Genomic DNA, 12,545 nt, shown 5'->3' on the forward strand with positions numbered 1-12,545 from the left:
AGTGGGAGGGACTGGTCGGAGACTGGAGAGGAGAGAGAGAGAGAAGTCGGGCATGTGTCCCCCTTGGTCCCCACAGTTCTGTCAGTGGCTATGTTCCTGTGTGGCCACCTCTCCCAACAGGCAGCTCCTTTTCCATGGCTTTAGTTCTCCCCAGGCTTTGGTACACCGTTACTGCTCTTGTCCCTTCAGGCACAGGGATATACTTTTCTATTGCCACTGCAAAAAATTACCACAAACTTTAAAAAAAAACACACACACAAATGAATTATCTTACAGTTCTGTAGGTCAGAAGTCTGACATGGGTCTCGCTGAACTAACGTCAGCTTGTCATCAGGGCTCCATTCCTTTCTGGAGACTGGAGGGGAGAGTCCAGTTTCCTTGCCTTTTCCAGCTTGCAGAGGTTATCCATATGCTTTGACTCATGGCCCCCCTTCTCCCAAAGCCAGTAATATCATCTCTCTGACCATTCCTCTTTTGTCACCCCTCTCTTTGACCACAGCCAGGAAAGGTTCTCTGCTTTCAAGTCTTATGTGATTAGACTGGGCCTACCCAAATAATCCAGGATAATTTCCACATTTCAGGGTCCTTAATTTATTCACATCTGCAAAGTCTCTTTTGCCATGTGAGGTAACAAATGTGCAGGTTCTGGGGATTAGCACATGAACATTTTGGGGGGCCATTATTCTGATAATGGTAATAATGGCTTCACCCTACTGCTAAACTCTGAGTGCCTTATCATCACTTGCGGGTTCACCATGTGTTCACCTCTATAAGGAGTTCTTTCATTAAACTCTTCACAGTTAAACCTTTATAAGTGTGTCATCTGTTTCCCACCTAGGCCCTGACATAGAGAGTAAATCAAGGAAGTACTGACTGTCTCTCCCTGAAAAGTACAACCCTTACCAATGTGCTCTTCCCCACAAAATGCAAAGAAATATCTTTGTATAGCTTCTCCTAGTTAGTATGGTCTTCCTTCCCAATTTAAATACTATAATCCCACAAAGAACATGAACAAGCAAATCAAAAGAAAAAAAATACAAACAGCCAATAAAAATATGAAAAACCATTCCACTTCTGCAGTGATAAAAAATGTGTGAATCAAAAAAATAGATACAGTTCAAAATAGTGAAGATTTTGAGAGAAGAAAGAAAAAGAGGGTGGAGAAAACTTGTACTCACACACTTTGCTGATGAAGTTCAAACTGGTAGAACAGCTAGCTTCCCATTGCCTTCACAAGGTAATAAAACACTTCAGCATGATATTCATCAACTTATTCATTAACTCAACAATTATTTGTAGAATGCTTATCAGATACCAGGCACTGGGAATACAGCACTGCCCTCATTTTATATTCAAATGAAGACAAATAGCACACAAATAAGTAAGTAAAACAAACTGTGAAATGGTACTAAGTGCTATGGGGAAAATGAAGTGGGAATGTGGACAGGAATGTTGGTCAGGAAGCCCTCACTTGAGTAAAGACATAAAGGAGGCAAGAATACAAGCCATGTGTTATCTGAGGGAAGAACATCCCAGGCAGGGAGAACAGTAAGTAAAAGACACTAACATGAGAGACAGTTGGCCATGCTCCAGGACCAGTAAAGAGACTGGTATGGCTGCAGCCAAAATGAGGGAGGGTAAAAGTAGGAAACACAGTATCAGAGAAGTGAAGGAAGGCAGGATAGGGGCTGAGAGGTAGAGTCTGTACAGTATTACAATTCACTGTAGACAATGGCTTAAGAGTGACATGATCCAAACAAATTACGCTTTAGAAATATCATTCTGACTTATATGTTGAGAATAAGAAGTCCAAGACCACCTTCCCCCACAGAGACACAGATTTAACAGTGATAAAATTCAACATGCTTTCATGAAAAAAAAAAAAAAAACATTCAACAAACTATGAATAGAAAGAAACTACTTCCATATAATAAAAACTATATGAAAAGCTCAAAGCTAATGTCATACTCAATGGGAAAAGACAGTTTTTCCTCTAAGATAGATACGGAACAAGACAGGGACACCCACTCTCACCATTATTATTCAACACAGACTGTAAGTTCTAACAATTAGGCAAAAAATAAAAAGCATAAAAATTAGAAAAGACATAAAATTATCTGCAGATGGCATGATCTTATATGCAGAAAACCTTAAAAATTCCACACACACACACACCAAAAAAAAACCTGTTAGAACTAATAAATGAATTCAGCAAAGCTCTAGGATACAAAATCACCATTCGAAAATCAGGTGTGTTTCTATACACTAACAATGATCAGTCCAAAAAGGAAATTAATAATCCCATTTAGTAGAGCATCAAAAAGAATACAAGACTTAAGAAGAAACTGAACAAAGAAGATGAAAGACATACACTGAAAAATACAAATGTTGCTAAGAAAAATCAAAGAAGATATAAATAAATGGAAAGACATCTCATGCTGTGGATTAGAAGACTTAATATTGTTAAAATGGCCATACTACCAAAGCAATCAACAGATTCAATGTAATTCCTATCAAAATCCCAGTGGCATGTTTTGCAGAAACTGAAAAAACCATCCTAAAATTCACTGACACTGGTTTTGTCAATGATTTCTTGGATATGACACCAAAAGCACAGGCAACAAAATAAAAAATAGACAAATGGACTACATCACACTTAAAAACTTCTGCCTGTCAAGGAAAACAACCGATGGAGTAAAAGGCAACCTACAGAATGGAGGAAGTAACCACAAATTACGTATGTGATAAAGGGTTAACACCCAGAATACAGAAGGAACTTCTGTAACTCAACAACACAAAAAGCAAAAGGACCTGAACAGACATTTCTCCAAAGAAGATACACAAATGGCCAACATGCACAAGAAAAGGTGCTCAATATCACTAATCACGAGGGAAAGGCAAATCAAAACCACCAGGAGGTATCACCTCATACACATCAGAAGGGCCACTACCAAAGAATAGAAAATAAGTGTTGGAGTGGATGCAGAGAAGTTGGAACCTTGGGCACTGCTGGTGGGAATGTAAAATGGTGTGACCATTATGGAAAACAGTACGGAGGTTGGCAAAAAAATTAAAAATAGAATTACTGTATGATCTAGCAATCCCACTTCTGGGTATATACCCCAAAAAATTAAAAACGGAACTGTGAAGAGACATTTGCACACCTTATGTTCATCACAGCATTATTCACAATAGTCAAAAGACAGAAGCAACCCAAATGTCTACTGACAGGTGAATGGATAAAGAAACTGTGTGGTATACACATACAATGGAATATCATGCAGCCTTTAAAAAGATCTGGTCACTTGCTACAACATGGATGAACTCAGAGGACATTACACCAAGCACTAGAACAATTATATCTTCGGTATTGTGCATGGAAATTTGTTTTTAATTTTAATTAAATCACTGCCTTCAGGGTGCCTAGCTGGCTCAGTTGGTGGAGCGTGTGTCTCTTGATCTCAGGGCTGTGAGTTTGAGCTCCACGTTGGGTGTGGGGATTACTTAAAAATAAAATCTTTAAATCGCTGCCTTCATAAACAGTTTACTCAACATAAAAATCCCTTCCTGATGACTCAGAGTCACATGTATGAACATTAACTGTTACTCATGCCTTTAAAGGTCTAAAGATCTCAAGTGCTGTCTTAATAATAAGTACCGAATGTACACTGGTATCTGAGAAGGAACATTAGGAATTTATTTCCAAATGTCTGCAAAAGTTACCTAAATTACATCTTTTACCTAAAACCTCAGTCACTTCACGCTCAGTGTATCTCAAACTTAAGTTATCAACAATACCTCATAAATATCTAACCACTGCTCGTGGATCCACTATCACAAACTTGAAACCTCAGAATCATTTCCTTTAGTATCCATATTCAGCAACTACTAAGCCCTACTCTACCCTTTCTCGATATCTGCCAAATCCCACTCTAGCTCAGGTTTATTTTACCACATGCTTTGATGACCTCAATAGATTTCCTGCCATCTCCAATGATTCCAGATACCTACCCAGATACCTTCACTATACTCCATCCCACAAACTAACCACTTTACTTCCCTGTCCAAAAAAGTTTACTGTCCCCTAAATCCATCTCTTGATTCCAGAATAAAATTCAAATATTTTCAAATGTTTCTTATGGGGGGGGGAAGCTAGCCTCTACCCAGCATCTACTAAAAATCCCATTTGAGGAAGAGGACAGCATGTGACAATTTCTTGCCATATTTCAACTTACAATCAGTAGAGGAAGTAACTAGGAGAACTGCTGCTCTGACTTGGATCAGCAGAAATAATGGGAACTTGACAGGGAGCAGTCATGCTATGTTAAGAGTTTAAGATCAACAATAAGGGCGAAGCCCTATAGTCTATCATTCAGAAAGGCAAAAATCTCAGAATTCATATGGCTCTGAAAGTCAAATGGCTTAAAAGAGTCTGGAGGCTAGAGGGACTTGGAGGTTCCTGACTATGCAACTGCAAACACAACTGATGAGAACAAAAAGCTGGTTAGTGTAAGGGGTTGGCTAGTGTCCCACCAAAATCCATGTCTACCTGTACCTCTGAAACAAATAATGCAATATATGTTAAGGAAAAAAAAAAAGAAGAAGAAGAAGGTAGCGGGAGGGGAAGAATGAAGCGGGGGAAATTGGAGGGGTAGACGAACCATGAGAGACGATGGACTCTGAAAAACAAACTGAGGGTTCTAGAGGGGAGGGGGGTGGGAGGATGGGTTAGCCTGGTGGTGGGTATTGAGGAGGGCACATTCTGCATGGAGCACTGGGTGTTACGCACAAACAATGAATCATGGAACACTTCATCTAAAACTAATGATGTAATGTATGGGGATTAACATAAGAATAAAAAAAAATTAAAACTCAAAAAAAAAAAAATCCATGTCTACCTGCAAAGTCAGAATGTCCTCTTATTTAGAGGAAGGATGTTTGCAGATCTAATCTAAGATAAGGTCATACTAGATTAGGGTGGGTGTCCTTCTAAGAAGAGGAGAGGACACATAGAGACACCCAGAGAGAAGAAGGCCATGTGAAGACAGAGGCAGAGACTACAGTGTTGCAGTTTCAAGTCTAGGAACATTGAAGATTAGTCGGAGCAACCAGAAGTTAGGAAGAGGCAAGAAAGGATCTTCCCCTAGAGCCTTCAGAAAGAGCATGATCCTGCCAACACCTTCATTTCAGACTAAATGTATATGCAAAAAACAGAGTTGCAAAATATGTGAAACACAAAACTTCTAGAACTGAAAGCAGAAATGGACAAATTCACAATTCTCACAGGAATTGACAGAATTAGACAGAAAATTAGCAAAGATCTAGAGGAACTCAACACCACCATTAATGAAAACAAAAGCTAACTGACATTTTTAGAATACCCCACCCAACAACAGCAGACTATGTTCAAGTGCCATGGAATACTTACTAAGATAAACAACATCCTGGGTCATAAAACAAACCTCAGTCAATTTACAAGGATTGGAATCATAGAGTGTGTTCTTCTACCACCATGGAATCAAATTAGAAATCAGTAATAGAATGGTAACAGGAAAATCTCTTCCCAGTATTTACTGGGAAGCTAAACAACACACTTTTAAATAACCCATGGGTCAAATAAGAATTCTCAAGGAAAATTTAAAAATATAGTGAAGTGAAAAAAATGAAAATACTACTTATCAAAATGCCAAAGCAGTGTTCAGAGGGAAATTTATAGTACTAAATGCATATGTTAGAAAATAAGAAAAGTTTCAAACCAAGACTCTAAAGCTACTATGTCATGAAACCTAGAAAAAGAACCTCCCCTACCCCCCCCCAAAAAAGGGCAAGAAGGAAGAAAATAATAAAAGGGCAGAAATTAATGAAAATGAAAACAAAGAGTTCAATGAAACAAAGAGCTCATTCTTTGACAATATCAATAAAATTAACAAACTTGTAGCAAGACTGAAAAGAAAAAAAGAGGAAAGGCACTAATTACCATGTTGATAGCATGTACCCCTCATATATAGTGTGATAAAAAGGGTACTTCACATCTGGGATATTCTTCCTAAAAACCCAGAACTCCAGTCTAACCATGAGAAAAATAGCAAACCCAAATCAAGGGGAAATTGTATAAAATGTCTGACCAGGACTACTCAAAACTGTCAAAGTCATGAGGAAATACTGAGGAAGAAAGAAATGAAGAAAACTGAGAAACTGCCCCAGATCAGAGAAGGCTAAGGATTCATGATGACTAAATAATAAGTGGTTTTCTGGGTGAGAGCAGAAAAATCAGTTAAATCTTAAAAAGTCTAGAGTTTAATTGATCTTATCATACTAATGATGATTTGAGATGTTAACAATAGGGGAAACTGGCTGTGGGGTGGATGAGAACTCTACTGTTGCAACTTTAAATCTAAAACTATTCAAAAATTAAAAATGGACTTAAAAAATTAAGTAACTGAGTAAGTTATTATTTTCAGGGTACAGAGATAAAGTAAAAGATGAGCTCATAAACAGAGGCTGATACTTTCATGTTAATAAAGATGCAGAGAATAAGAACTCCTAATTCCTACTTTGTCTCTGGTCTTCCATTTCAAGAATTTTAGCTCGTTGGGGCGCCTGAGTGGCTCAGTCGGTTAAGCAACAGATTCTTGATACCGACTCAGGTCATGATCTCAGGGTGGTGAGATTAAGTCCTGAGTCAGGCTCCTGAGCTGGGTGTGGAACCTGCTTAAGATTCTCTCTCTCCCTCTCCCTCACTGCCCCTCCCCCAACACACACATGCACTCTCAATCTAAAAATAAAAAAAAAATTAATTAAAAAAAAGAATTTAGCTTGTAAAAAATAGAAAAAAACAAAAATTTTCTACACTAAATATGCATTACTTTTTAACATTAAAAAATTAATGAAAATAGGTTTAAGAAAAAATGTACATTGGTAAGGGGAAGAGTAGAAGACAGGATAAATTAAGAAATTCCAGGGGGCGCCTGGGTGGCTCAGTCATTAAGCGGCTGCCTTCGGCTTAGGTCATGATCTCAGGGTCCTGGGATTGAGCCCCGCATCGGGCTCTTTGCTCCATGGGAAGCTTGCTTCTCCCACTCCCCCTGCTTGTGTTCCCTCTCTTGCTGTCTCTCTGTCAAATAAATAAATAAAATCTTAAAAAAAAAATCCAAGAATGTATCTAACTGCTCTACATAAATTTATATTTTTTGGAAAAGTAATGCCTGGGTTAGTGGGAAATTTTGCAAATGAGTTCAATGAACTACAGAGGATGTTCTCTGAGAAATCATGGGAAATGTCACAGCCAAAATACTAGCAATAGGTAAACGTTCCAATTTTCAAAAAGGAAAACAATGTAATTCAGTAAGGCAAACTAAAGAGCTTGAGGTCTATTTAGTACAAGGTTTTAGTCGGCAACAGACATCAGGGTAGGTACATTTAACATTCTACACATTAAAACAATCATCTCAGACATATTTGACTTCCTTTTTGACTTCAGAATATTTGGCAGACAGAGTGTATTTTATTTCAGCAAAGCGCATGACAAGCTGCCTCATGGAAATTCTAGGGACAAGCTGAAGAAATATTTCAGACAATAAAAATCGAAAAATATTTCAAATGTACACTTCTAGGCATTTTCAGTCCTATCCTGTTTAACATTTTTATAATTGACTAAGATAAAGATGTGGAAACAACATTCATCAAACAGACTGGTGATATAAGTCATAAAGCAATAACACAAATAACAGAATCTGGATTCAAAAAGATACCGAAAGACTGAGCCTAACAAGATGAAATGTAACAGTGAAAATAGGCCTTCATTTGGGCTACAACTCAAATGTGCAAATATGGAATGGCTTACTGGCAAAAAGAGACTTTGGGATATTTAAATGAGAGCCAGCTCAGTATGAATCAATCACAAACAAAGAACCTGGCATGATTACTAAAAACACAATGGAATCTAATGAGAGGGGCCATAATACTGCTGTATTCTAGTGGCCCTACAACACCCAGAGTATAGACAAACTGAAAACTGCTAAGAATAACCAGGGTCAAATATAAAACAGAATTAGTTTATTGGGGGAGGGGAGCAGATTTGGCCTGAGGAAAAAAGTTTCATAGGTTATAAGACAGTCGTCTTCAAATATCTGAACTGATCTCCCATGTAAGGAATATCAGACTTATTCTAAATGGAACCAGGGCTAAAAAGCAGAATTTAAGGAATATGAATTTAATTTCAGTGTAACAGTGAGGGTAATTCAAAGGCAACAAGAGCTGCATTGAGAGCTGAGGCTTCCCCCTCGGAGGCCGGAGGAGAGATTGGCAGCAATGTGGTAGAGGGGAATAAAGCATCACATGGCTGCTGTAGACTAGGGGACATATAGAGTATCTTCCAACTCTGTGATTTTAAGATGCTACTTCCTCTATGCCAAACCTCTGGCTCCAGTCCAAGAGGTTTTCCCACCATTCCTGGAACGAGCCTTACTTATACGTGCACTTTCCCTTATCCACAACTTCAGGCCATTCTCTCACTCAGGCAAAGGTCTTTCTAAACCTTATTCACCCATCAAAAATAAACCTAAATACTGTCCTTACTAAAGATGTCTAGGCCTACCCTCCTCTGATCTCTCTCACCTCTGGATTATGGACTACTTCTGGCACCATCTGTTTGACAATTATTTACATACCACCCTCAGACACTGCTTCTGTCTTCAACTGTTATTTAACCTTTTATTAATCATTTCTCTCCTCAGTTAAATTAAAAGCTCCTTAAAGCCACACCGAAACTTATACTCTGTATCCCCTACACTTTGAAGGACACACAGTAGATACTCAAAAATATCTCTGGTGTTCAATATTGGAAACATTTTTGTTAGAACAACTGTTTTATAAAAAGGTATGTTTTCATAGGTAAAGGTAAAATTTACTATTCAAATCTGAATAGTAACTAATATACATTGACTTCCAGTTCAGCTATAGAACTACCAGAATAAGATACTGCCACCCACTGATAACATATTCTAACCACAGGATGTTTTTTTTTTAATGGTCAGTAAAGCTCAGAAAAGCTCAAATTTTCAACCTAAACAAAGAGCTTGGTAAAGCTGCCTTAGAGCAAAGAAAGATTAACAGAACCAAACTAGAGAGTGAAAAATGTCAAGCAGAAATGAGGGTATTTTAGGGAAAAAGTCATATTTATTTCTTTAAATGTAAAAGGTATTGATGTGTGATATTGATTCATGTACCTTGAAACACAAATTAAGAAACAGTAAATTTGTCATATAGAGCCCAGAACATGTGCTCACTCCCTAAACACCAACTAAAAGTCCCAAAGTAAAAGGAGAATTCCTTATCAGATTAGATATTTTAATAAAGATTAGGAAATACTCACCGAAGATTCAGGATCAGATAATTCATCCAATAATTTCCTTGCATCCACCACGGCTTGATAGAGTCTCAAATTTTTGCCGTCAGAAGCAACAAAGCAAGCACTTGCAGAATTGCAGTATGTGCCTGAAAGAGTAAAGGCTTTGCATTATAATATGTAGTTTATTTTAATTTTGGGCTGAAGTATGAGAAACCTATTCACACTTTTCTTTTTAGGCACAACCATGGTCCAGAATCATAATTAAACAGATAAAATTAATGGATATAAAATTATTAACAAAAAAAATTCAATAGAAAACATGTTACGAGGGGAAAAAAATTAAAAACAAACTTCTGAAAATTCTAAACGTATGTCTGATGTCTACATTCTCAATACTTACTAAAAATCCTAATAATGACAAATATAAACCATTTTGTGTATTAAAAAAGTTTAAAAGCTTTTATTAATTTCAGAATTAAAATAAACACTTACCAAGACAATAGCTGGGAATAAGAGTCGGAAGCCAAGCAACATTAGAGAAGGCTGACGTATGTAAAGAGTTAATTCGAGCCAATTCAGATACTCCTCCAGTGTAGGACAGAGGTCCTATTGGGTCTACACGCCACAGAATAAGTTCACTATATATTGCATTCGGGTCATGAAATGTACGTGTTGCTGCATTTCTAAGAGGTTGTTTCGAGGAACCTTTTATATGTCTTACAGGATCCATCAATCTACTTACTTTATTGTCTGAGTCCCACTGACAGTCTAATTCAGGAGTCAACAGAGCGTTGTGATGAGAGGATGTTAGTAACAATGGTAAAACTGAATGACATGCCAGGTCATTGAGGTGAAATCGATGACCACAGTATCTAAATTTGTGAGATACAGTCAGAACAGTCGTAAAGGCAGACTTATCTGCAAAAGTGACTGCCCACTGATTTAAAGAGCCATCTATGTGTTTGGAGACCATCATTACTGTAGGAGCTAAAATGTTCACGTTTGTAGTGTGTGATCGGGAGTACAGCTGTGATCCGTGAGGACTGCCTACAGCCATCATCTCTTGGTGGAACCGAGTGTGGGGAGAATCTTTCGTAGCATTGATGCAGGCATACATCATGATATTTTTACTAAGAGAGCTCGCATCACCAGATGGAAATGCAACAGGAATCCGAGAAGAAAAAGAAACCTGAAAAACAAGGTATGAATTCAATGTAAGTAGTTTTCCTCCTCTCAAAAAGTCTTCCAAAAACACTTCCATTTTCAAAATGTCAAATCTCAGTTTCCTAGGAAAACTATCATTTTCAACCTCTTTTCGGTCTAATTCCTTTCCTCTATTTATGTAATATCGTATCTCTATTTGTGGCCTGAGAGAAGCCTGAAAATCAAAGAAAAGTTTCAAGTGCCTTACTTGTACAGCTAAATGACCACAAATATAAATAGAAATGAAGCTCAGAATGATAATAAATAAAGGTAGCTACATTTACTTAAAAAAACTGGGGGGGGCACTCTGAGTCACATTTTTAGGGTAGTTTCCTTAAGTTTATTCAAAATATTGTGAATTCCCAGGAAAAAAGCCAACGCACATGTATTCAAATATTCAGTATCACATTTCAAAGCCAAATTCATTTTACTTTGAATTAACCAGATTTATAAAATTTGTGGTCATTGGTCCCCCTTTGGTAACAAGAATAAGTATTCTCTTCTCAGTTGCTTCTCAAAAACAAACTCTTACGAGTATTTCTGAAAACATGGTAAATCTGAATAGCATCTTTTCTTTTTTAAGAAATGTAATAATTGCTTCATCAGTAAAATATACCTGGACTTGTCTAAATATTCCAGGATTATATTCATCCAAATACTTTACATGCCATACTAGAAAGGTACCATCTACAGGGTGAATAGTAAAAAGCATGTCAGGATTCTTATTCCATTCGGTTAGCAGCATTTCAATCTTCCGATCAAGCAGGACTGTGGGCAGTGGCATTGGTATACTAGGTCGTGAAAAGGTTCTGGGACTTCCCTCTCTTTCTCCATCTTCATGTTCCGATGATCCTGTACCTGCCTCAGATTCTCTATCCAGGGATAACTCTGAATCAGAAAATAAATTTATCAGTACTGAACTATCAACAGAATACTATCTTAAGAAATTATAAATCCCTTTTCCAATTTATGGTCAGGGGGAGGGAGGGAAGGAGAAAAAACAAAGAAGAAAATCATTTTCTGGTCTGAACTGAAAATTACTATTATTTCTTAATTTTAAAGAAATCAGAATTTCATTCACGTTATCATTATCATTAGCAAAATTTGCTCCCCAAAAAAGGACATGGCTTCCAAAGTAATATATTACTCAAAGCAATATGTATAACAAAGCATACAGAGCTAGATGGTAGATGGTCCATAGCAGATAGTCAGTAAATGACTGGAAAAGTAAGAAGAAGAGCAGGAAGGAAGGATTGTAAACTAAAAGTGGCATCACAAAAAGCTGCTGACTTGCCAAAAAGAAAAATCTGAACATGGAATACTAACCATGGTCTAGTTTCATATGCAAACCCCTCTCTTTTTCCTCCTGTGAATGTTCCTCATCTTCTCTATCTCCTTCGTCACTTTCATGATCTATCTGTTTCTCAGAAAGTTTTCGTAATTGCTGCATAAATATTTCAGTAGATGAAGTAAAATGAAACTCTTTGTTGTTTAACCAATGAACCACAAAGCCCCCATTTCCATCATCAATGTTAAATACAGTGCCAACCAAGACATTTGGAATATCTGTGGGGGAAAAAAGGTAAAATTTCAATATGAATTTTTCATGTCTTTATTTTTATTTTTTTTTCATGTCTTTAAAAGGATTACCAAGTGCTTTATAAAGACTAACTCTATACTTACACAGAAAAGGTCAACATAACTCTAGCAGGATTTGTACAAACTTTAATTGAATTTAGTGGAAAAGTAAATATTAACAATTAATGGCACAGACTTAAATTACTAATGGAATTAAATTACTAATTTAAAAAACCAAATATACCAAATGCATGAACCTGTATTAAATCCTGGTTTGGGGGTGGAGGAACAGAAAAATACAACAGAAAGCAGTTATAAAAGACATCTAAGGTAACTGGAGAAATGTAAGTTCAAATATGAACTGGATATTAGAGATTATGGAATCACTTCTAATTTTCTTAGGTATAATAATGAT

The 12,545-nt window shown here is 37.0% G+C and overlaps 1 protein-coding gene across 9 annotated transcripts in view; it reads right to left on the reverse strand.

Moving 5' to 3' along the window:
- DMXL2 (Dmx like 2) overlaps positions 1-12,545 on the reverse strand; it is a 150,292-nt gene that overhangs the window by 63,372 nt on the left and 74,375 nt on the right. For 8 of the 9 annotated variants that reach the window (XM_044918224.1, XM_021694061.1, XM_021694059.1 and 5 more), the window contains exons 10-13: positions 11,879-12,118; positions 11,169-11,440; positions 9,842-10,538; positions 9,374-9,495 (exon numbers count right to left, since the gene is read on the reverse strand). In XM_044918224.1, the coding sequence (XP_044774159.1) occupies positions 9,374-9,495; positions 9,842-10,538; positions 11,169-11,440; positions 11,879-12,118 (1,331 nt within the window). The remainder of the gene's footprint in view (positions 1-9,373; positions 9,496-9,841; positions 10,539-11,168; positions 11,441-11,878; positions 12,119-12,545) is intronic. The other variant, XM_044918223.1, reaches the window with a different exon arrangement.

This window comes from Neomonachus schauinslandi, chromosome 9, assembly GCF_002201575.2.
Source record: "Neomonachus schauinslandi chromosome 9, ASM220157v2, whole genome shotgun sequence".
NCBI classification, from domain to species: Eukaryota; Metazoa; Chordata; class Mammalia; order Carnivora; family Phocidae; genus Neomonachus; species Neomonachus schauinslandi.